General features: G+C 42.4%; 1 protein-coding gene across 1 annotated transcript in view; it reads right to left on the minus strand.

The window, feature by feature from the left end:
• LOC145793197 (protein MAINTENANCE OF MERISTEMS-like) overlaps positions 1-10,973 on the minus strand; it is a 35,630-nt gene extending 24,657 nt beyond the window's left edge. The window contains exons 1-2 of the mRNA XM_082875951.1: positions 10,521-10,973; positions 123-788 (exon numbers count right to left, since the gene is read on the minus strand). Of these exons, the coding sequence (XP_082732077.1) occupies positions 123-788; positions 10,521-10,973 (1,119 nt within the window). The remainder of the gene's footprint in view (positions 1-122; positions 789-10,520) is intronic.
• Positions 10,974-23,085: the final 12,112 nt, after the last annotated feature.

Consider the following 23,085-nt stretch of genomic DNA (forward strand, 5'->3'; position numbering starts at 1 on the left):
AACAGAATGTATGTGTGTGCCGTGTGTACAGTATACAGTGAGTGTAAAGCAAACCGCAGTGTGTGCAGTATACAGAGTACAGAAAGTACGAGACAGAAATGAAAAGTGGAGAAGAAATGTACCTCCCAAGCTCGCCAGTAACCTCCGAGCAGCTGGCCGCTGCCGCGAGAAGCCGAGCTCATATATCCGTACAAGGTGGCCAGAGCAGCGCCGCCCCAATCGAAGTGCAGAATATCTCGGACGTCCACCAGTGCACTGAGAAGGCAGAGAGGCACGGTGTTCGCCCGGTCGGCGAAGATAGTAGTCCCGAAAAGGAACATGAGGAAGCCCCGAGCATATCTCTCCACGTCCTCCTCGGTCATCTGAGTCTCCTCCCCCAATGCGGGCAGGACCCTGAACTGTGCCTCGAACCAGGAATAGCGGACGAAGCCTGGGCGAGCTAGCGGAGGGGCCTCCCCCAGTAAATGAACCTGAGCGGCGGTCCACTCATCCATCGCTATGTCGAAGGGGATCGGATCACCCCCTACCCCGATGCCTGTGAGCATCGAGAAGTCATAAGGGGTCATCGTCATATCCCCTGCGGCAGAAAAGTGGAAAGAATCGGTGGTGTCCCACCACCTCTCCGCCAAAGCAGCAAGGAGAGGTCTGCATGTGGAGAGCCTAGAGAGCCCTCGGCAGAAGGTGCCGAAGCCCGCTCGGTCCACGATGCGCTGGACCGCATCAGGGAGCTCGTCATACCACTCCCGCGCACCAGTATTCCCATACCCGCGAATGGTATGGGAATCCTCCTGTAAACAGAAAACAACAATTGCAGGACAACATTCAAAATGCGATTTTGAAAAGACAGATATGGCATGTATGCAAGTTTGTCAGATTCAGGCAGATACCGGGTGCCGGTGTGCTTATAGAAAATACGTGTGCTGTGTCAGCGTGTTTGGGCGTTTCAGAACAGATGTGGCATGTGTGCAAATCGAACAGATTCAGACAAATACTGGGTACCAGTGTGTGTGCAGTAGAATACAGTGTGTGCCGTGTGTTTGGGTGATTCAGGACTAGTGCAGTGTGTGTGCATGTGTCAGTCTCAAGCAGATATCAGTTGTATGTATGTTTACAGTCAACTACGGTCTACGGCATATCAGATTTCAGCAATTAAAGAATACAGCTAACTATGGCAGTTTTGTATCCTACATTGCAGAAAGTAAAGCAGAAGATGAAGAGTTACCTCGGGAGTGCCGAATGAAAGGTGGGAGGTAGGCTCGCGTAGCAGTAACTCAGGGGGCGCGTACCTCTCGAAGCTCCGGAACTGACGCAGGCCGTCAGGGGGCAGAACGTGGATCGCCGGCCGGTAGGTCGCCGGGTCGAACGGGCGCTCGCTCAGTGGTAAGAGCTCGACCCCGGGGTCCATCTCGTGGTCCGGGGGAGTCCCGACACGTGGAATGTCGTCCGCCATGTAGAGAGTGGTGTGAAAATGGCCGGAAAAGGAAAACCGAGCCGGAATACGAAGAGTCAACTGAAAAGTCAACTCCCGAGAGGGTCGGAAATGGCCGGGAAGGCCGGAATGTGAAAGGACACGGAAATGAAGAGGAAAGTGAGGGGAACAAACCCCGAGAAGGCGAGAACGCCGAACGAGGCGCCGAAACGAGAATGTGATCGGTGGAAAATGTCCGAAACGCGAAGAGAAACGCGAATCCGACGACGAAACGGGCGTAGAACGCGAAGAAACGGGCGAAAAATGAGACAAAAGCACTCTAGAGAGAGAGGGCAAGAATTTTCGGCGGTGGAAAAGTGAAGAATAGGGTTTTCAAGCCCTATTTTATAATGCCCGAAGTGAAAAGACAAAACTGCCCCGATTCAGCAACTGTTTGCCGGTCGGCAATGTTTTGTGCCGGCCGGCACTTTTTTGTGCCGATAGAATTATTTTTGTGCCGACGGCCAGCCGGTGGCCTCCCCTTTCGGCCGGTGGGGTTCCCACAGCCTTGGTTAGGCCATATGAGAAGTTTGTGGTCTTCATAGCTCAAGAAAGTGCAAGAAAGTGCATCTCCGACATTCAACCGGCCCCCGTTTTGACCGCTGGCCGTGTCTCCAGTGTGTGGCACTCGAATTCGTGCAAGGTGTATCCTTTTTGTATCCTTTTGAATTCAAAAGTTGCCCCATGTGTGTTGCACGAACTCATCACACTACTTCGGTGCATTACATCGCGCTGTCACGCGCCACACATTTGCATTGTTATGCACGTGTTACATGCGTTGCAACACGCACCCCTTTGCATTATCGTGCACATTTCTCATGCATCATCATTGCATTTCCATTCCATGCATTGTCATGCATTCCGGAATACGTGCGTTGTTGCGCATTTAAGCCCATTTACACTCCGTGTGGCATGCACGTCACACTTGGCCTTGCACTTGTTAGTGCATTGTATTTTGTTCGCGCTATCTTGCGCACCTTACTTGCACTTGTTAGTGCATTGTATTTTGTTCGCGCTATCTTGCGCACCTTACTTGCACTTGTTAGTGCATTGTATTTTGTTCGCGCTATCTTGCGCACCTTACTTGCACTTGTTAGTGCATTGTATTTTGTTCGCGCTATCTTGCGCACCTTACTTGCACTTGTTAGTGCATTGTATTTTGTTCGCGCTGTTCTGCGCATTGCACTTGTTAGTGCATTGTATTGTTCGTGCTGTTCTGCGCATTGCACTGTCTTGTGCATTTCAAACCTCGCGCTGTTCTGCGCATCGCACTGTTCTGTGCATTTCAAAATTGTTCGCGCTGTTTTGCGCATCTCATTGCATTTTGCATGCATTCCATCGCACTGTCCTGTGCACTCGCGTTGCCTAACGCATTGCGCTATTTTGTGCATCATACCGTCGTGCAATACCGCCGGTCTGGCGAGACCTTAAACACGCACGGTCTGGCGAGACCTTAAACACGCACGGTCTGGCGAGACCTTAAACACGCACGGTCTGGCGAGACCTTAAACACGCACGGTCTGGCGAGACCTTAAACACGCACGGTCTAGGAGACCTTAAATCCTTTGGAGGTGCGAAACCTTCAGCGCATTGTCACGCGTCTTGTAAATACCCCAATGGTCTGGCGAGACCTTAAACACGCATGGTCTGGCGAGACCTTAAACACGCATGGTCTGGCGAGACCTTAAACACGTACGGTCTAGGAGACCTTAAATCCTTGGAAGGTGCAAGACCTTTATTGCATTGGTGTGCACACTATTGCTTTGTACATATCTTAAGCCGCGTGTTGTCGCGCATCTCATGCAACATGCATTTCATACATCATTTGCATTTCAAAAAAAAACAAAAAAAACATGCATTGTCATGCATACATTTTGCATCCCGGTCTAGGAGACCTTAAATCCTCTGAAGGTGAAATTCCTTCGGTGTTTGTCGTGCCCGAACGACTTTCGGTGGTCTGGTAAAGCCACCTGTCTGTGCTTGCGATGAGTTCCTAGAAGACCAACGGGGACGGTGGAAACTAGAGTTCGAACGGCTTATGCCTAGAACGCAAAGGTTCGGGAGTTCCGAGACTAAAGTCTGGTTTAAATACCCAGAGGTTTACCCTCGGCTTGAAATCTGTATGGAAGCCCCATAGGTTGAGGCGGCATGTCTACGCCTCAGTTCTGGATACTGAACCAACCTAGTATATCACCCTGTTGGTAAGATAGGGAAAGTTGCAATCATAGTCATTGCATATTTGCATTGTCTTGCATTTGCATTGTAGTTTGCATGCATTCATTGCATCACCTTCCGCCTTTGGCTTGCGCCTTTCCAGGTTGAGCTTGGTCTGGTATGTGTCCTTACTTTTCATGTTAGAACACAGTTCTTGTGTATCGCGCCGATTCCACGTTGATATGTTGGTTGAGGGTTGCGGCACCTTTTCTGTGTTACACATGGCTCGTATGTGTGCATGCCTTTCCTAGGCAAGATTTGGTGTGGCTTGTAGGCCATATCCATTGTATCCATTCCATTGCATATTTGTAAATATTGCATTGTAATATTGCATGCATTCATTGCATCACCTTCCGCCTAATGGCTTGCGCCTTTCCAGGTTGAGCTTGGTCTGGTATGTGCCCTTACTTTTCATGTTAGAACACAGTTCTATATGTGTATCGCGCCGATTCCACATTGATATGTTGGTTGAGGGTTGCGGCACCTTTTCTGTGTTACACATGGCTTGTATGTATGCATGCCTTTCCTAGGCAAGATTTGGTTTGGCCTGCGTGCCATATCCACCCATTACATTGTAGTGTAATTTTTGCATCCGGCATTAGGATCGTAGTCCTTTCTCCAGCGGGTTGTTTCCCCACTTGTGTCATTCCACCCAATACTTGTTCTTACGTCTGTCTACAATACTCATAGTTCAGTTGACCGTTCTATGGTAGACAGACTTGTTACCTCCATCAATCTATTTGACATAGGTGTGGTTTCGAACCGCTCGTGATTGGATCACGATTCAATTGCTTTGCATGTAGCTTGCATTGTTTCAATTACATTGCATCTGCATTTGCATTGTTTATACATTATTTTGTATATATCGCATATCGTTTTGCATCCATTTTGCATTGTCATGCATGTTGCTAACAATATTGTACCTGTTAAGTTTGTTTTCTTTTTCAGGCACGATATTGTATGTACGGTTCATTTGAAGCTGGTGCAACCAGACGAGCCGCGCAGGTATTGTATCTCCCGAGTGAGACGTATTGAGAATTCCATAATTCTCTTACATCCTTTCTGCATTGTAGTGTAGTTTGGTATGCTAGCTTAAAATTGTTGCATGTTTGCTTCATTACAGCTTTCTTTGCATGATCATAAGTTATGCTCGGCTTTGTGCATTGTCGTGCATTTTGCCCCTGCCTTCGGGCGCATATCTTATTTGTATTGCATGTTTGTCTAAGTCTTCGGCCTTGTCAAAAATGGGTCGTCTCTAGGCTTTGACATTCACTCCCGTCATTGTTATGACTTTCGAGTTCTGTCAAAGAGGGGCAACTGTAGACACCCCATTTTTGACCGTCCTCAAGACTCGGACGTCACCGCTTGAACACTCGGTGATTATCCTTGTTTGTGTTTGTTTGGAGTTCCCGGAGGTTTTGGCTCTCGCGCCCTACCTCAGAATCTCCGAACTTGACCGTTCAGTGTCCGGTTTTGCACCGAACACTTGTGTTTTGCCTTGGAAGGGCAGGGTAGGGCTTGTAGACCATCCCCACCCATCACCGGCAGTGGCTAGAGGCCACCGGCTGGTTTTTGCTGCCACCGGCAAAATAGTTTGCCGGTCGGCACTATTTGTTGCCGGTCAGCACTTTTTTGTGCCGGTCGGCACTTTGTTTGGCCAAGATGGCATTTTTTGCCGGCCGATTGCTGTTCATCTGCTTTTGCAGATATTTTAGGACAGCTGTATAACTTTTTCTCCCCTCCATACACGTGTATGGAGGGATCTCCCTCTTGCAAAGCTTGTTGAATAAGCTTTACAAGAGGCTTATAGAGAGGGCTCTCTCTAAGGCAAAGGGAGGGAGGCTTAGACATTTTTGAGAGAAAAAAGACAGGGGAGAGCTCTGGTTTTCTAGGGTTAGGGTTAGATACACTCAATCTATCTCTCTTTCCCTCCCATTTTGCACACTAGGTGTTTTGTGCCTTACTATTGCACACAAACACCTAGTGTTTCACCTTCCTCTTAAGATTAGAGTTCTAAGGGGTTGTTCTTGAGCTTCTTGACTGATTTGGAGCCAAAGGAGGCCATTGGAGCATCCTTGTTGAAGAGGACTACAAGGGTAAGAAACTTACACCTTTATTCCCCATTCTTGCATCAATTTTATACCTATCTTAGAGCTGTTTTTGTGATTATTGTATAACATAAAAAAGTTCTATTTTTAAGCCCTCTTTATTGTTTATTAAGAGTGTTTTGTTGTTTGAGGGGTGTTGACCACCCTTAAGCCCCAAAAGGCCTCATTTTGAGCCATTTTGTGCTAGCTCCGGGATTTTGGTGTTGAGGTCTCTTCACCACTGAAATCTTGAGGGATTTCAGTGGTAAACATGATGCTTTGAAGTCCCAAGAAGGAGAGGGCCACCCCCTCTCCTTGTTGTCCTTGAAAAGGGCACATTTTGGCCTCTTAAAGAAGCCTATGCTTGAGTGTGTGTTGAGCATGTTTGGTTTGTTTTTCATGCTTATATATCCATGATATAACATGATTTCAAGTTGGTTTTGGAACCTTATGCATGTTTAGCATAGTTGCCATGTAATGCCTTATTTGTGCCTTAACATGTTCTAGGTTGTTAGCCTTTGTTGGAGCATGTTTTAGGCTTGTATTTGTGAAGGTTATATGCTTATTTTGCCATGTTTTAGATCTGTCCATAGTCGTTTGGGTCGATTTTAGCATGCATTATAAGGCTCCTTTGCATTTGGGCTTGTTGGCCTTGAGTATGTGCATGTGTAGCATGCCATCTTTGCATTGTTTTGGTGAATTGGGATCATCTTGCATGCTATTTCAGTCCCATTTCCATGCTCGTTTGATTGCCTCGCATGCCTCTTTAATGCTTTGAAAGCATGTGTTGCAATGCTCCATGTTTTGGCCATGGTGTATGCCTTTGTATTTGGGCCACTTAGATGCCATCTAAGTAGTCCTTTAGCTTTGTTTTAACATGCTAAACCCCTGTTTTTGGTTGCTTAATGCATGCCTTGTTTGGTCTTGTTAAGTATGCTCAATGCCACTTTGGTTTACTTTGAACACTTAGGCCATTTGTCGCATGCTTGACTTGATTTATAACTTGATTTGGCATCATTTTATAGCATGATTTTAGGGCTCATGTTGCATGCTAATTGTCCATGTTTCCTCCTTTCAAGTGTGCTTGAATGTTGTTTGATTTGTGCTTAAGTGGTGGCTCTCATGTGCATGTGTGTGTGCATGCCATCTAGCCTTCATTTCACAGCACTATGGCTACTGTTTTAGGCCTATTTTAGAGCCACCTAATTCATGTATAAGTCCATCTTGCCATCCATTTGCATTGCTCTATGTATGCTTGCATGATTGCATAAGTGCCTTGCCATGTCATGTTGCATTCCTAGCTTGTATGCCTAGGTTGCATTGCATTTTGCATGCATGCCTTGTTCCTTGAATTGGTGATAGGAATTGGGCCTAATTTGTTTGATTGGTTTGCATGCATTTGAAACCAAAGTTGCATACTTGGTTCCTTGGGCCATCATGCATGGAAATGCGTGATTGGTGGTCCGAGAACCGAGGCACATGTCCCTTTGAGTCATCACAATGATAAGGGACATGGTTAGTGCATACATGTCTTGAAATATGCTGTCATGCCTTGTTTTGCCCTCTGTTGCTGTGAGTTGCAGGTTCTGCAGGAATACTCTGCCGACCGGCAGTGTAATGTGCCGACCGGCACAATTTTCTCTGCCGACAGACCCTATTTTGTGCCGATGGCCATACTACACTGCCGGTGGAAGTTTCATCTAGCCGGTGGTGATCCCCTCTGTCCAAGGATGTAGTCCTGAGGTTTTGACAACCTCCAGAGGAGGAAAGGGAGGAAAACAGAGGCAGCTTGCGCATGGTGGCGCGTTTCCCGAGACGCTTTCCTGCTTTAATTAATTTAATTTAATTTGTTAATTAAATTAGTTAATTTGTAATATTAATTAGCTTGCGTAGTTAATTAATTTGTAACATTTATTCGGTCCCTCCGAGCGAGGGCAAATCTGTAATAAGTGTGTGTGGGTGTGTGAATGTCTTCCAATCCCCACTTCTTTCTTCCCTTTTACTTACCTGCTTTGATGGTTAGTATTAGGTCACGTCTAATTTAGCATACCTTATGCTATGCATGTGTGCATCCATGCATTTGTATTACATGCATTAGGCTCGGTACATCACGCTAATTGCATCAATACTTCAATTTTCAAACTGAATACGTGATAATTGTGCATTTTCACATGACATGTTTAGGATAGCCGAGCCTATCTTAGCGACATTTTGTATGCGATGCATTAGGCACTTCACATGGACTTGGATCATGCATGATTACTAACAAGTTCTTTGTTTTGGCGCGGAGTACTATGTAAGTATTTCCGCTTTAGCATATCGCATGAGTGTGAATGTTGCCATAACAGCATGCTTAACATGTGGCTAGATGCTTATGTGTTAAACTGTTTTGAATGCCTGTGGGTGAAGGCCGGATTGTTTGAGTTGGAAAAACTCGTTGAAATCCGTATTTTAGCCTACTTGCGAGTAGCAAATTCCAAAGCATTTTCAAACCAAACGGATATGCAATGTTTATTTCCAAATTAGGCAATCTAGTCTATACTTGTTTGCTGTGCGCATAACATAGTAATTCTAGGCTAATAACCGGAATAAGAACACATAAAGTTTTCAAAAACGGATATCACGGTTAGTAGAGGCCGGTCTTCGGACCGGGCGAAAGGGGGTGCTCATAGCTGACCTTCCCCGATCGTACCCAAGCTCCCGAGCCGAGACAACTCCGGTGATGACGGACATGTGGCCTTCGGCACCGAGTCAGGGTTTCCTAAATTCTCCCATAAAAAATATTTAGGTGGCGACTCTGTATCTGGCAAAGCAGTCCATGTTTGGCACTACTTTTTCAAAAATCTGTTTCTCAAAACGATTTGCCAGATTTGGACTCTTTGGTTCAGATTAAGAACCGTGACACAAATCGAGTCCGAACTGTAGCATGAGGCCCACGCGGGCGCTGTTACACGCGCGAGCCTCCAAACTTCGAATACGTTCCTCTTTCTTCTCCAATTTTCGTCGGGCAGCGCACAGCCGCATGCCAATTTCATAGGCAGTGTAAAGCCCCTTCACCACCCCGTGAATGCCTTCGGGAAATACGTCATAGTCCTGATGACCTACCATTGACTGTTGCACCTCAGGAGGAAAATTTTGTCGAGCAAACTCGACCGCTACATTTGGGTCTCGAACGATCGAGTCCGCCTCTATCATGGGTCTATTCCTCGCATATACCGCAAAGCTTAATGGGCACGGATTCGCGTCAGATCCCCTCTCGACTCGGAGCTGCGGAGATCTGCCCTACGACTGCTTGTCTCGCTTGGGGCAAGGGCAGATTCATCAATCTATTCGGCTCAAGTGCCCCAGACGGCCCATGAATCGACTCTTCAAAATTCTTAAGGTCATTTCATTCGGCTCCCGAATGATCATGCACCCCCTAGGGCAAGGGAAGATTCATCAATATATTCAGCTTAAATGCCCCAGACGGCTCATGAATCGACTCTTCAAAATTCTCAAGGTCGTCTCATCCGGCTCCCGAATGATCATGCACTGCTTGGGGCAAGGGCAGATTCATCAATCTATTTGGCTCAAGTGCCCCAGACGGCCCATGAATCGACCCTTCAAAATTCTTAAGGTCGTTCCATCCGGCTCCCGAATGATCATGCACCCCCCGGGGCAAGGGCAGATTCATCAATCTATTTGGCTCAAGTGCCCCAGACGGCCCATGAATCGACTCTTCAAAATTCTTAAGGTCGTTTCATCCGGCTCCCGAATGATCATGCACCCCCTGGGGCAAGGACAGATTCATCAATCTATTCGGCTTAAATGCCGCAAACGGCTCATGAATCGATTATTCAAAATACTTAAGATTCATCAATCTATTCGGCTTGAAAGCCCACAATACTCGGCATATGAGTGATAAATCAATATTGTCAAAAGATATTCAATCTATGAAAGCTCAAACACAACAATGATTTTATCCAAAGTAGTTAAAGGCAAAACATTCTTCGTTAACATAACTTCACAAACTGTGTACAAGTGGTGGTGAAATAACAAGGAAATTTTCATTAATAAATTGAGTGCAAATAGTAACCAATTTATACATGAAAACTACTCTGAACCAACAAAAATCTAAGTCTACCGAACAAAAACTTACATCGGAATTAAAAATACTTAATAAAATTGAAAAGTTTCCCAGATCAATCCTCGGGGTCAGATTCGAGTAGCTCAACGTCCACTTGCTTGTAGGGAATTGGCAAGGCCAATGTAACTCCAGCAGCAGCAAGGGCTTTGAGCCACCCATGTTTGAACCCCCGATTCTCGAATTTGGGAACTTCATCTACATATTCCGTGTAGGCGGCGCTTTTTCCTGCCTCAAATGCTGCAGAAGCCTCAGAATCGGCTTTTTCCTTTGCCGCCTTGAGGTCCTCTAACTGAACCTTCACCTCGACAAGCGCCTCCTTGGCTAACTTGAGCGATTCTTCGCTCGTATTTGCCCTACCCTCAGCGTCAGAGCGGAGCTGTTCAGCTGAGTGAGCCCTCTCCTCCTCTACTTCAGCTCACACACTCTCCATTACGACTCTCATCACTTCAAACTCGGCCCTACTCTTTTGACCGTCCTCCTCCGTTTGCAAACGATCAATCCTGCCAAGGGCATCATGCAGGCAGCGGCCTAGGTTCGCGATCCTGCCAACCGTCTACAAAACAAGTTGGGATCGTTAGATACCTTAATGGAAACAAATTCAAGAGAATTTGAGATGGTCACTTACCAAGAGCGTCGACTGCGCAGATAGGGCAACGACCATAACATCCGGCATGACGCGAAAGGCTGCGGTGTCAGCCGGCAAGGAAATTGAAGCTGCCAGGCTCAACGCCACAGCTGGATCGTCAATGGCTGAAACGTCAGAAGAGATCGGCATATCTTTAATCTTTGGCCGAACAATAAAAGGAGCAACCACGTCCGACTCTTCTAAATGAGGCCGTTTGGAAGCAAGGCTAATCTCCGACCCAGCCTCTCCCTCGCCACTACGCTTTTTGCCCCGCTCCTCCGGAATCAGACGTTCGTCAATGACTTGTTCAACCTCTTTCCCCGCTTCGGCCGCAGCAATCTGAGTCGTCTCTTCAATAACGGGTACGAAAGTTTTAATCAAGGTGGTCTCAGAATGGGCGGCCTCGGCCTTCCTTCGAGTAGCCATTTGCTCAGTATTTTTCTTTCTCGCCATCTGCGTAAGGCTTTCCCCAGCCATACCTTCGGAAAAATCACCGGGTAGGTCTCCCAAATTCGCAAAAATATCTCCAGAAGAAAACTCTGCCCGGCCCGAAGTGGACGGTGAAGGCTGGTTAAGTCCGGCAGCCTCAAACGCCGAGCTGTAGACACCCCATTTTTGACCGTCCTCAAGACTTGGACGTCACCGTTGGAACACTTGGTGATCATCCATGTTCATGTTCGTCTTGAGTTCTTGGAGGTCTCGACCACGCGCCTTGCCTCAAGACCTCTCGACTTGCCTGTTTTGTGTTTGGTTTTTCGCCAAACGCTTGTGTTTTGCTTTTGAAGAGCAGGGAATGGCTTGTTGGCCATCCCCACATCTCACCAGCCATGGCTTGAGGCCACCGGCCATTGTTTTGTTTCCACCGGCCAAATGTTTGGTCGGTCGTCACTCTTTGTGGTCGATCGACCATTTATTTGGTCAATTTGTCATTTTTGGCTGGCCGGCCACTGTGCATCTGCTTTTGGCAGATATTTTGTGCCAGCTGTGATAGCTGGCACCCACTTTGCACCCCCTCCATACACGTGTATGGAGGGATTTCACTCTTGCTTAGCTTGTTTTGTAAGCTTTTCAATAGTGAATCTCTATAAGAGGAGGCCTTCTCCTCCCTTCTCAAAGGTTCCAGAAGTTCAAGGGAGGGTCTGAGATTAGGGTTAGGGTTGTGTATCTATTCTATCTCTATATCTTCCTCTCTTTGTATATTTGTGTGTGTTTGTCCTTACTTTTGTGCACAAACACCTAGTGTTACACTTTCCTTTAGCTACTAAGGTACTAAGGAGTGATTTTCAGAGTTTTTGAGTGGATTCAAGCTTGAGGAAGCGGCTGGAGCTCAATTCTTGAAAGGGGTCTACAAGGGTAAGAACTTTACCTTTAAATACCCCATTTTTACATAGCCTTTTTGCCTACCTTGCATCTATTTTTGAGCTTACTATATAACATATAAAAGTTTTTTTTTTACTTGCTTAAAATAGTTGTTTAAGGTTGTTTTCGTGTTTGGAGTTGTTTGACCCCTCATAGGCCTTGTTTGGCCCCCATTTATGCTATTTTGGTGAGCTCCGTGACCACCTTGTTTGGGCCTCCTCACCACTGAAATCTTGAGGGATTTCAGTGGTGGGGATGGTGCTTTAAGGTCTTAAGAAGGAGAGGGCCATCCCCTCTCCTTGTTGCCTTTAATATTGGCCATTTTAGCCTCATGTGTGAGCATCTTGTTAAGACCATGTTGGCCACGTCTTAGTGGGTATTTGGTAGTATTTTTCCATGTTTTACCTCTGTTTTAAGTTGGTTTGGACACACCATGCTTGCTTTGCATACTTGTCTTGTAATGCCATGAAATTACTTTAACATGTGCCTAGCATTTAGACCACTATGCTTACTTGTTTTGGCTTAGCTTTGTGAAGCTTTTGTGCATGTTTTAGTATGCCTAAGGTTTGGTTGTGGTTGTTTTGGCCATCCATGACATGCCTTGCATAGCCACCTTGCATTTTGGCTTGTCAGCCTTGGGTGTGTGAGTGTTGAGAGTGTTGAGCATGCATTGCTTGCATCATTTCAGTGGTTTGGAACCACTTAACATGTCATTTCAGTCCTCATGGGATGCTCGTATGCTTGCATTTGATGTTCCTTTAAGGCCTTAGAGGGTTTGTGCTTCATGCTCCATGAATGTGCCATTGCGTATGCCATCATGTTTAGGCCTCTAGGATGCCATGTTAATGTGTTTTTGGCTCAGTTTTAACATGCTAAAACTCTGATTTTGGTTGTTCAAATCATGTCATATTTGGTTTTGCTAAGTGTAGTTCAATACCCCTTTGGTGAGCCTTAGGCCTTGGACCATAGTTGCATGCTTGGCTTGTCTTGTTTACTTGGTTTGGCACCTTTTATAACATGATTTCAGAGCTCAGTATGCTTGCCATATGTCCATGTTTGTCCCCTTTTAAGTATGCTTAAAAGTTGCTTCTATGTGCCTAAGTGTTGGACCATGTTTGCATACATGATTATATGTGTTTTGGCCCTCGTTTCCTTGGCATTTGGCCACTGTTTTGGACCTAGTAGAGAGCTGTCCATCTTGGTGTAAGTCCCTCCCTTGCATGTGGTCGCATGCTTGCCTTGCGTGTTGTTGTATATTTGGCCTATCGCATGTTATGGCATGCTTGAAACACTTTGCATTTGGTATGCATTCTCTTGGTTAAGTTGCTTAACATGTTGTCACACGTCTTGCATACTTACATGTCCACATTGCATCTTGTATGCTTGCCATTAGCATATCTGTTCCATGCCTTGCATGCTTGTTTGCTTAGGTTGCGTGCCTATTGCATGTCTGCCCACATGTTCATGTTGCATACTTAGGTCACATGCCTAGGTTGCATTTTGAATGCATGCCTCACCTCTTGAATCACCATGATGGAGGTTGGGTCCCTTGTTTGTTTTGTGTGCATTACATTTGACATTAAAATGCACACCTTTGGCCTCTTTGGCCATCACGCATTGAAATGCGCGATTGGTGGCCCGAGGGTTGAGTCCCAAACTCCTTTGAGTCACAAACATGATAAGGAGTGTGGTGGTGCAGACATTTGCTTGAAAATGCATTGCCATGCCATGTTTGCCCTCTGCTGCTGTCAAAACAGGATTCTGCAGGCATACATGGTCGGCCGACCATCTCTATTGCCGACCGACCAAACATTTGATGCCGAGAACCATATAAATGGTCGATGACCCATCTACCATGGTCGGTGATGTCACCCCTTGGTCGGTGATGCTCCACAGTGTTCAGAGAGTGTTCCTTGGGACTTGCACAATTTTCAAAAGAGCAGAGCAGGGTAAACAGAGGCAGCTTGTGCATGGTGACGGATTTCTGAGCAAACCCAAGCACGCATGCATTGCACCCTCTTCCCGAGGCTATTTTATTGCTTTCTTAGCTTAGTTAATTTGCTTAACTAGTTAAGTGGTCTGTAATATTTGATTAGCTTGTAGGTTAATTAATTTGTATTATTCTTTTGGTCCCTCCGAGCGAGGGCAATTGTGTAATAAGCGTCCGTGAGTGTGTGTATGTCTTCCAACCCCACGTCTTTCTCCATTTTTATTTACTAGCTTTTGATGGTTAGTATTAGGGCATATTCAATTTAGCATACCTTATGTTATGCATGCGTGCATCATTCATCAGTATTGCATGCATCGGGCTCGGCGCATCATGCTAACTGCATAGTATTTCAAATCTAATTTGAATATATGCTATCTGTTGCATTTCACATGCCATCCATAGATTAGCCGAGCCTATTCTAGTGACATTTTCTATGCGATGCATTAGCCACTTTAACATGAACTAGGATCATGCATGATTACTAACTAGTTTCTTGTTTTGGCTTGGAGTACACTGTGAGTGTTTTTTTATGCTTTAGCATCTCGCATGAGTGTGAATGTCAAACATGACAGCATGCTTACCATGTGGCTATATACTTATGTGATATAAACTGCCTGAATGCCTATGGGTGAAGGTTGGATTGTTTGAGTTGGAATAACTCATTGAAATCCGTGTTTTAGCCTACTTGCGAGTAGCAAATTTCAAATTGTTTTTCAACCAAACGGATATGAGATGCTTTGTTCCAAATTAGGCGATCTAGTCCTTACTTTTGTGTTGTGCGCATCACATAGTAAGATTAGGCTAATAACCGGAATAAGAACACATAACGTTTTCAAAACTAGATATCATGGTTAGTAGAGGCCGATCTTCGGATCGGGCGAGCGGGGGTGCTCATAGCTGACCTTCCCCAACCGTACCCAAGTTCCCGAGCCAATGCTACTTTGGTGATGACAGACACGTGGCCTTAGGCAACGAGTCAGGGTTTCCTAAATTCCCCGAAAATAAAATATTTAGGTGGCGACTCTGTATCTGGAAAAACAGTCCATGTTTGGCACTTCCTTCTAAAAAATCTATTTTCCAAAACGATTTACCGGATTTGAACTCTTTGGTGATTTATCAATCTCACATTGCACATTGTGAGATCAGATTAAGAACCGACACACAAATCGAGTCTGAACTGTAGCATCAGGCCCAAGGGCGCGTCTACACGAACGCATCGCCTCGTCGACCTCTTCGGCCTCCTCAGTCACCTCTCTAGTTGGTTCGGCAACTACCTCTACCACCGACTCTGCGTCTTCCCCCGAATCTGAATCTTCGAGGCCAATTTGCCTAAGGCTCTTGAAACTGGGAAAGAAAAGAGCCAAAAGGTGTTGATCGCTGGATGGAATTGGAATGTCGTCCGCGGCCGAGAATGTAGTATAAGTAGGTTCGTATCAGAGGAGTATGTGAGCAGCTCTCCCTTACTTTTGTACGTTTGAACGGCCGAAGTATCTGAGTGCAGACTTAATCAATCTATTACTTGCAAAGAACAAGGGGTGATTAAAGGAAAAAAGCCGAATAAAAGAAAGATCAACAAACACGAGGCGTTACATGGCAACCTGGATCCTTCCGTCTGGGAATAGGGTCTAGGCGGTCTTCGCCTTCACCGAACTCCCAATTACCTCGGACATTGACCATTACGTCGTCAACTCTCTTACCAGAACTGGCAAGCATGGTTATCAAGTGATGGTCAGTGTCCTTGGCCCTGAGAAAGTATCGCCCCAGCCGAATGGAAGATTTGGCCGAAGCGTAGCAGTGCCGAATCGCCGGAATGCCAAGGTTGATTCTAAGGCATCGGTTCAACTCTATCACCCCCATGATGATTCGAAAGAAATTTACGTTGGGTTGAGAAGGAATCAGACTCCAATTAGCGAAGGACGGCCCTAAGCAACGGATGTAGGGGAAAATGGACTCCGCCCTCCGCTATGGATAAGAGAGGGAAGACGATCGTATTTTCATCCTCCCTCTCCATATCGAGAGTACTGTCCGTTACAAGAGATAAGTGGACATCGTCGGGAATGGAAAAGTGTCACCGGAATTCGGAAATACGACCCTTAGAAAGGAGGTCTTTCAAGTGTTTAGCCATTTTCGCGGGGATTCAAGGTTCCGCCGAAATCAAAATGACAAACAGAAAATAGGGTTGCAAAGAAGAGAGAAAAAGACTTATGAGTAGACGGGGCAAGGATAGATGGAGAAGAATTGCAGAAAACGTGAGTCAGAGAAGGTCTGAAATTTCAAATCGCAATAAATGCGAGACGCACGAATGAGGCAGGAAAGTGTAATGATGACCAAAAAGGTGTGCGCGTTCTGACATCTGCATTGGGGCACGCGAAGCCGCCTGGCCTATTTTGAATTTTCCAAATCAAGACCAAACACGCCGATTAACTACCATCAATGGGGAGTTCGGGGGGCAATTGTGGGAGCCGAATAATGGCAAAATCAAAAGGTGCGTACCTTAGAAGACTGATATTAATCGGCTGTATCCTACGAGAATGGGAAGCCGAATACAATACATGTGCCGAATAAGTGTAGATCCTTAGAGCCGAATAAGAGAAAGGACAATGATTAAAAAGTAGGCCCTGGCCCCGAGGATCAAAAGGAACAGGTATAAATACAGGAACAATGGATTGAGAAAGTTATGGAAGAATCACTTCACTTAACTTAGTAAAGAAGCTATCCTGAGTGTCTGAACTGACTTGTCCGTCGGAGTGCTAATTCCGGCACCCCCAACCGGAGTGTTTGTATCTTTTCAAGTGACTAGCTGAGGATCACTAGTGTCTCCCAGGATCTGAAGAGTATTTCCAAACCACTTCCCCACACAATGCAAGACCGATAAATCACCAAAGAGTCCAAATTCAGCAAATCGTTTTAGAAAACTAATTTTAATAAAGAAGTGCCAAACATGGACTGGTTTGCTAGATACAGAGTAGCCACCTAAATGTTTTTATTTTGGGAAATTTAGGAAACCCTGACTCGTGCCTAAGGCCACGTGTCCGTCATCGCCAAAGTTTCCTCGGCTCGGGAACTTGGGTACGAGAGAGGAAGGTCATGCAATGAGCACCCCCACTCGCCCGATCAAGGATCGGCCTTTACTAATCATGATATTTTGTTTTTGAAAACACACGTGTTCTTATTCCGGTTTATTAGCAAGCGTACTACGTCATGCGCACAACATACAAGTATAGACTAGATCGCTTAAGTTGGAACAAAACATTTCATGTTTGTTTGTTTGAAAATGGTTTGAAGGTGCTACTCGGAAGTAGGCTAAGACATGGGCTTGCCACCCTCAAGTGGGCTTAGAAAACATGACTTTACCACTCTCAAGTGGGCTTAAAACTCGCATTTCAATGAATTGTTCCAATTCAAGCAATCCAACCTTCACCCACAGGCATTCAGGCAGTTATATCATTTCAGCAAATAGCCTCATGGCAAGCATGCTATCATGGCAACACTAACACTCATGCAAGATGCTAAAGCGTAAAAGCTTACCTAGTACTCCGAGCCAAAACAACAACTAGTTAGAAATCATGCATGATCTTAGTTCATGTTCAGATGGCTAATGCAACACATGCAAAATGCAACTAGAAATAGGCTCGAGTATTCTAAGATGGCATATGACATGCAACTTGATAACATGTTGTTGAACATGTATTCAAATAAGTATTGAAATACAATGCGGTTTGTATGATGCGCCGAGCCCGGTGCATGCAAGAAAGATGAATGAATGCAAACATGTAAGCATAAGGATGCTAATCAAAACATAACCTAGAACTAACCATCGTAAGCGGTTAAGTAAATAGGAGAGAGACGTGGGGTTGGAGGACATTCACACACTCATGCACACTTATTACAAAATCCGCCCTCTCGACGGAGGGTTCGAATAAATAATACAAACCAACTAACTATCCTAGCTAATTAATTATTACAAAACCGAATTGAAACAAATAGCTACACTAAGCTAGTTGAGATATTACACAACAAATCAAGTAATTAAATTACATGAATTAATCATGAATACTGAATGCCATGTTTGATTCACTTTCTTTCGGGGTACTTTGTTAAGTATATAATTAGCAGAAAGTATTGCTTCCCCCCATAAGTTCTGAGGTAATCCAGAACTGATTAACATGGCATTCATTTCTTTTAAAGTCCTATTTTTCCTTTCAGCAATTCCATTTTGTTGAGGTGAGTAAGGAGCGGTGGTTTGATGAATTATTCCATGTTCTTTACAAAACTCACCAAAAGGTGATTCATATTCACCACCTCTATCACTTCTAAGTTTCTTGATTTTCTTACCAAGTTGATTTTCAACTTCATTCTTATATTGAATGAAAGTTTCCAAAGCTTCATCCTTGGTTCGAATTAAATAAACATAACTATATCTAGTATAGTCATCTATAAAAGTGATAAAATACTTTTTTCCACCTCTAGTTTGAATTGATTTAAAATCACAAATGTCACTATGAATTAATTCAAATGGTTCCATACTTCTTTCAATTGAATGAAAAGGAGTTTTTGATAATTTTGTCTCAACACAAATTTCACATTTATGATTTGAATCAATTGCAAATTTAGGTAAACATTCCATATTAAGTAATCTACGCAAAGATCCATAATTAACATGTCCTTGTCTACCATGCCATAAATTTGAAGACTCAAGCAAGTAAGAAGAAGATGTATTATTATTAATAACTGAGGGTACAACGGTCATTACATTTAACTTGAAAAGGCCATCAGACATGTAACATTTTCCTACATACATCCCATTCTTAGTAAGTATAAATTTATCACTCTCAAATACTAGCCTAAACCCATTCTTACTCAACAAAGATCCGGAAACAAGATTCTTGCGAATGTCCGGTACATGCAGCACATTGTTGAGAGTGAGTTCCTTTCCAGATGTCATCTTGAGTACAATCTTTCCTTGTCCTTCAACTTTGGAAGTTGAGGAGTTGCCCATAAAGAGTTGTTCACCATTGTCCACTGTAGAATAAGATGTGAACATCTTTTTGTCGAAACAAATGTGGCGAGTAGCACCAGTGTCCACCCACCATTCTTTAGGATTTCTGACAAGATTTGCCTCGGAAACAACTGCAGAAAGATTGATGTCATCTACACCATTGGAAATCTTGTCCACTTCGGTCATATGGGCTTGAGCAGGCTTCTTCCTTGTTCTTCTTTTGCTTTTGCCTTTGCTACGACAATCTTTGGCCCGATGTCCCTCTTTGTCACAGATGTAACGTTTGCCATTAAACTTGTACTTTTTATTTCCCCTCCCCCCCCCCTTTAGAGCCTTGTGATGAACTTTCTCCAGAAGACTTTCGTTTCTTGGTTTTTGAAGCATGTTCCACCACATTTGCCTTAGACTCCATAGGATGCTTACCAGCCCGTTTTTCAGAATTGCGGTTGTCCTCCTCAATCCTCAAACACACAATTAATTCTTCCATAGAAATTTCTTTGCGCTTGTGTTTGAGGTAGTTCTTGAATTCCTTCCAGCCTTTTGGTAATTTTTCAATTAAGGCTGCAAGTTGGAAGGATTCACTGAGAGACATGCCTTCTGTGTGAATGTCATGCAAAATGAGTTGGAAATCTTGAGCTTGGCTAATCACAGTTTTTGAATCAACCATTACAAAATCCAAGAATCTGCCAACCACAAATTTCTTTGAGCCGGCATCTTCCGTTTTGTACTTTTTCTCCAACGATTCCCAAAGTTTATGTGCTGTCTTGATTGGACTGTAGACGTTGTATAATGTGTTGTCAAGTCCGTTCAAGATGTAATTATGGCAAAGGAAATCGGCATGTTTCCAAGCATCAACCGTAGCAGCCACTTGCCGGTTGGTTTCATCCTCTTTCAGGATAGGAGCATCTTCACGGAGGAAACGAGCCAGATTCAGAGTTGTAAGATAGAACAACATTTTCTGTTGCCATCTTTTAAAGTCAGTTCCTGAGAACTTCTCTAGCTTCTCTCCATGATTTATTGGTACTGTCACCACAGGAGAGGGAGTTGGTGCAGTTGCAGCCACCACAGTAGTACTTGTTCGGGCATTTGTTTCAGTAGCCATCAATTCTAATTTATAAAATAAAATTATAATTAGAATTTACACTACCCAGAAAATTAAACCAAATTCACAGAATTAAATTCTATAAAAAAAATAAAAGAAACAAGAATGTTACTTTTATTTTCCAATTAATTTGGAAATAAAATAAAATTTTATTCAGCCAAATTAATTCCACACAAGAAGTTAAATTCTATAAAATAAAAGAAATAAGAATATAACTTTTATTTTTTAATTAATTTGGAAATAAAATAAAATTTTATTCAACCAAATTAATTCCATAAAGGAAATTAAATTCTGTAAAGTAAAAGAAATAAGAATATAACTTTTATTTTTCAATTAATTTGGAAATAAAATAAAATTTTATTCAACCAAATTAATTCCACACAGAAAATTTAATTTCTGTAAAATAAAAGAAATAAGAATATAACTTTTATTTTTTTAATTAATTTGAAAATAAAATAAAATTTTATTCAACCAAATTAATTCCACACAGAAAATTTAATTTCTGTAAAATAAATGAAATAAGAATATAACTTTTATTTTTTCTGTTAATTTGGAAATAAAATAAAATTTTATTCAACCAAATTAATTCCACACAGAAAATTTAATTTCTGTAAAATAAAATAAATAAGAATATAACTTTTAGTTTTATAATTAATTTGGAAATAAAATAAAATTTTATTCAACCAAATTAATTCTACACAAAAAATTAATTTCTGTAGCACTTCAATAATTAAAATACTAAAACAGAATTTTAAGTAATGAAAACTCAGAAAATAATTTCTAAAACCCATAATTAATTTTCGAAAAAATTCCACAAAAATATATTCTGAATTGTTAATGACACCAGTATCGTACTACTAGTTGTCAAAGAAAATAGACAATATATTACTACTATATGTCAAATAGCATATAATCACTATTTGTTTTTCTAACCAGAATATTATTTTGTTAATCCATAGAAAATAATTTTCTTAAAAGAAGAAAGAGAAAAAGAAACAAACGAAAAAATTCTGTAAACAGAATAAATTCGGATATGTCTGAAGATTGTTGGAACAATCTTCTGTGTAAATAAAATAAATTGAAACTAAATCAAACAAAATAAATAAATAACATACTGAATTTATTTATCGAACCGAATTTAAAAATTCAAAAGACCAAGTCGAGTGTGTGACACTTTATCCTTAAGACAGATTCGCCCCGCTACGGTGCTTACGGTTGAGTGGCGTCTATCTCCCAGGATACAATGATCTTAACCAATTTGTAGTAGCACTCCAAAACAAATTGTCCGGCGAACCAAACCTGTGTTCTAACTCTCTGAATATTTTTCGCAAAATTATATATGTAGAATAAAATGCAGCAGAACTAATTTGGACAGTAATGAGACAAAATCTGGACTGATTTTCGGATCCCCTTGACTGCTGAAAAATGATTGTATTTATAGGCAAAATGAAAGACCCGAACAGGTATCAAAATTTAAATGAAAAGGTGCACAATTTAAAAAAACAAGTGCACGCACTATTCACAATTTGAAATTTTGATTTGTCCGTTGGAAAGACCAAATTTTCAAACAATTTGGAACAAGGCCGTTTGGTGGAATAGTTATAAACCTGTTGGAACTGATTTTTGTTTTATTAAACTATTAGAATAATTTAATCAAAACAAAACCAATTCAATTGAAAAGATTTATTAAAAACTGTTTGGAATATAAATATTAATCTATTTGACAAACTTTAGGAAACCACTCAGGAACCCAAAATTTTGAATTTAGAATTAAATTAAATTCCCACAATAATTTTTATTGAAAAAATTCAAAAGAATTTTATCTAAAAAATTAATGGTAGACCCGAAAACGACGTCAACTTTCCATTCACTCATAAATTGTTTTGACGTTCCGTCTTCACTGTGTGACTTGCCACGCGGCAAGGAACACTTCACCTCTTCGGACCCACCCCAAAAGACGTTTGGGGCCCACTCAAATTTGGGCTCAAAGTTGGCCCAACATAAGCCATATAAAACACCACCATTTTTCCAACAAAATATTGCTCCGTAGCCATCTCTCAGTTCATGTCCCCAAGCTGTTGCCAAGCATTCCTAAGATAATATAACCAGTTTACCGCATGAATTACACAAAGAAGCTACAAATCTTATTATCAAAACTAACAGCCAATTACACACCAAAATGTAATTAACGAATAAGGATGAGCACTAATGTAGTGTACAAGTAAAGTCCATTTGCTTTATACCTACCTTAACTTATGTTATGAGTTTCGTAATTGGGAGAGGTTAGTATGAGAAAAGGCAAGTGAATAGGATGAACCCTAACAAAGTGTTGTGTGTATATGTTGCAATGTTGTGAATTGTGCAGAGGGTTTAGAACCACTTCCATGGGAGACAAGGCTTAGGGGTTGTTTGGGAAATGCTAGATTAGTATAATTTTTCACTCTTCATGAAAAAATGTGAAATATGGGTTGGGTTTGAAATGATGTGTTGGAGAGGTGATGTAACTCAAATAATAAGTGATGTGACCCAAGTAAGATGATTGTGACTCAAATAAGATGATGTGCTAAAATATAAAACTGTTTACTCTAGTTGGAAAGCATGTCATTGAATTCTATGGACAAAAAGTACAAAAACACAGTAAATCAAAAACCCTGAACTCATAGAAAAAAAAGTTTTGTTTACTCATTAGATGAGAACTTTGAAAACAAAAACAAAAACAAAAAGCAGTAAAAAAAAAAAACTTTGATCAGCTAATCCTATAAATTTGCAGATATTGATTTGAAATGAATCTGAAACGTATCAATATAAAATAGTTCAATTTTAGGAAAATATATACAGGAAAAGTCACATACAAATAATTCAATTATGTGTACCTACACTAAATTGTGTAATGCTTTTTTATGTTAGTATAGATAACTCTTTATATAATATATTTAACTTTTTATTTTGTTTCATGGTACTTCAATTTAGTTAATTATCAATGGATAAGAGTTGGATAAAGAAGAGTAGATTGTCAAGAGATTATATGCAATGGATTAAAGAATTTTTGGAGTTTGCTTCTCACAATGTATCTAATGATGGAACAATTCCATGTCCATGTATGAGATGTGTGAAT

This window comes from Camellia sinensis, chromosome 6, assembly GCF_055761805.1.
Source record: "Camellia sinensis isolate YWXY chromosome 6, ASM5576180v1, whole genome shotgun sequence".
Taxonomy (NCBI): Eukaryota; Viridiplantae; Streptophyta; class Magnoliopsida; order Ericales; family Theaceae; genus Camellia; species Camellia sinensis.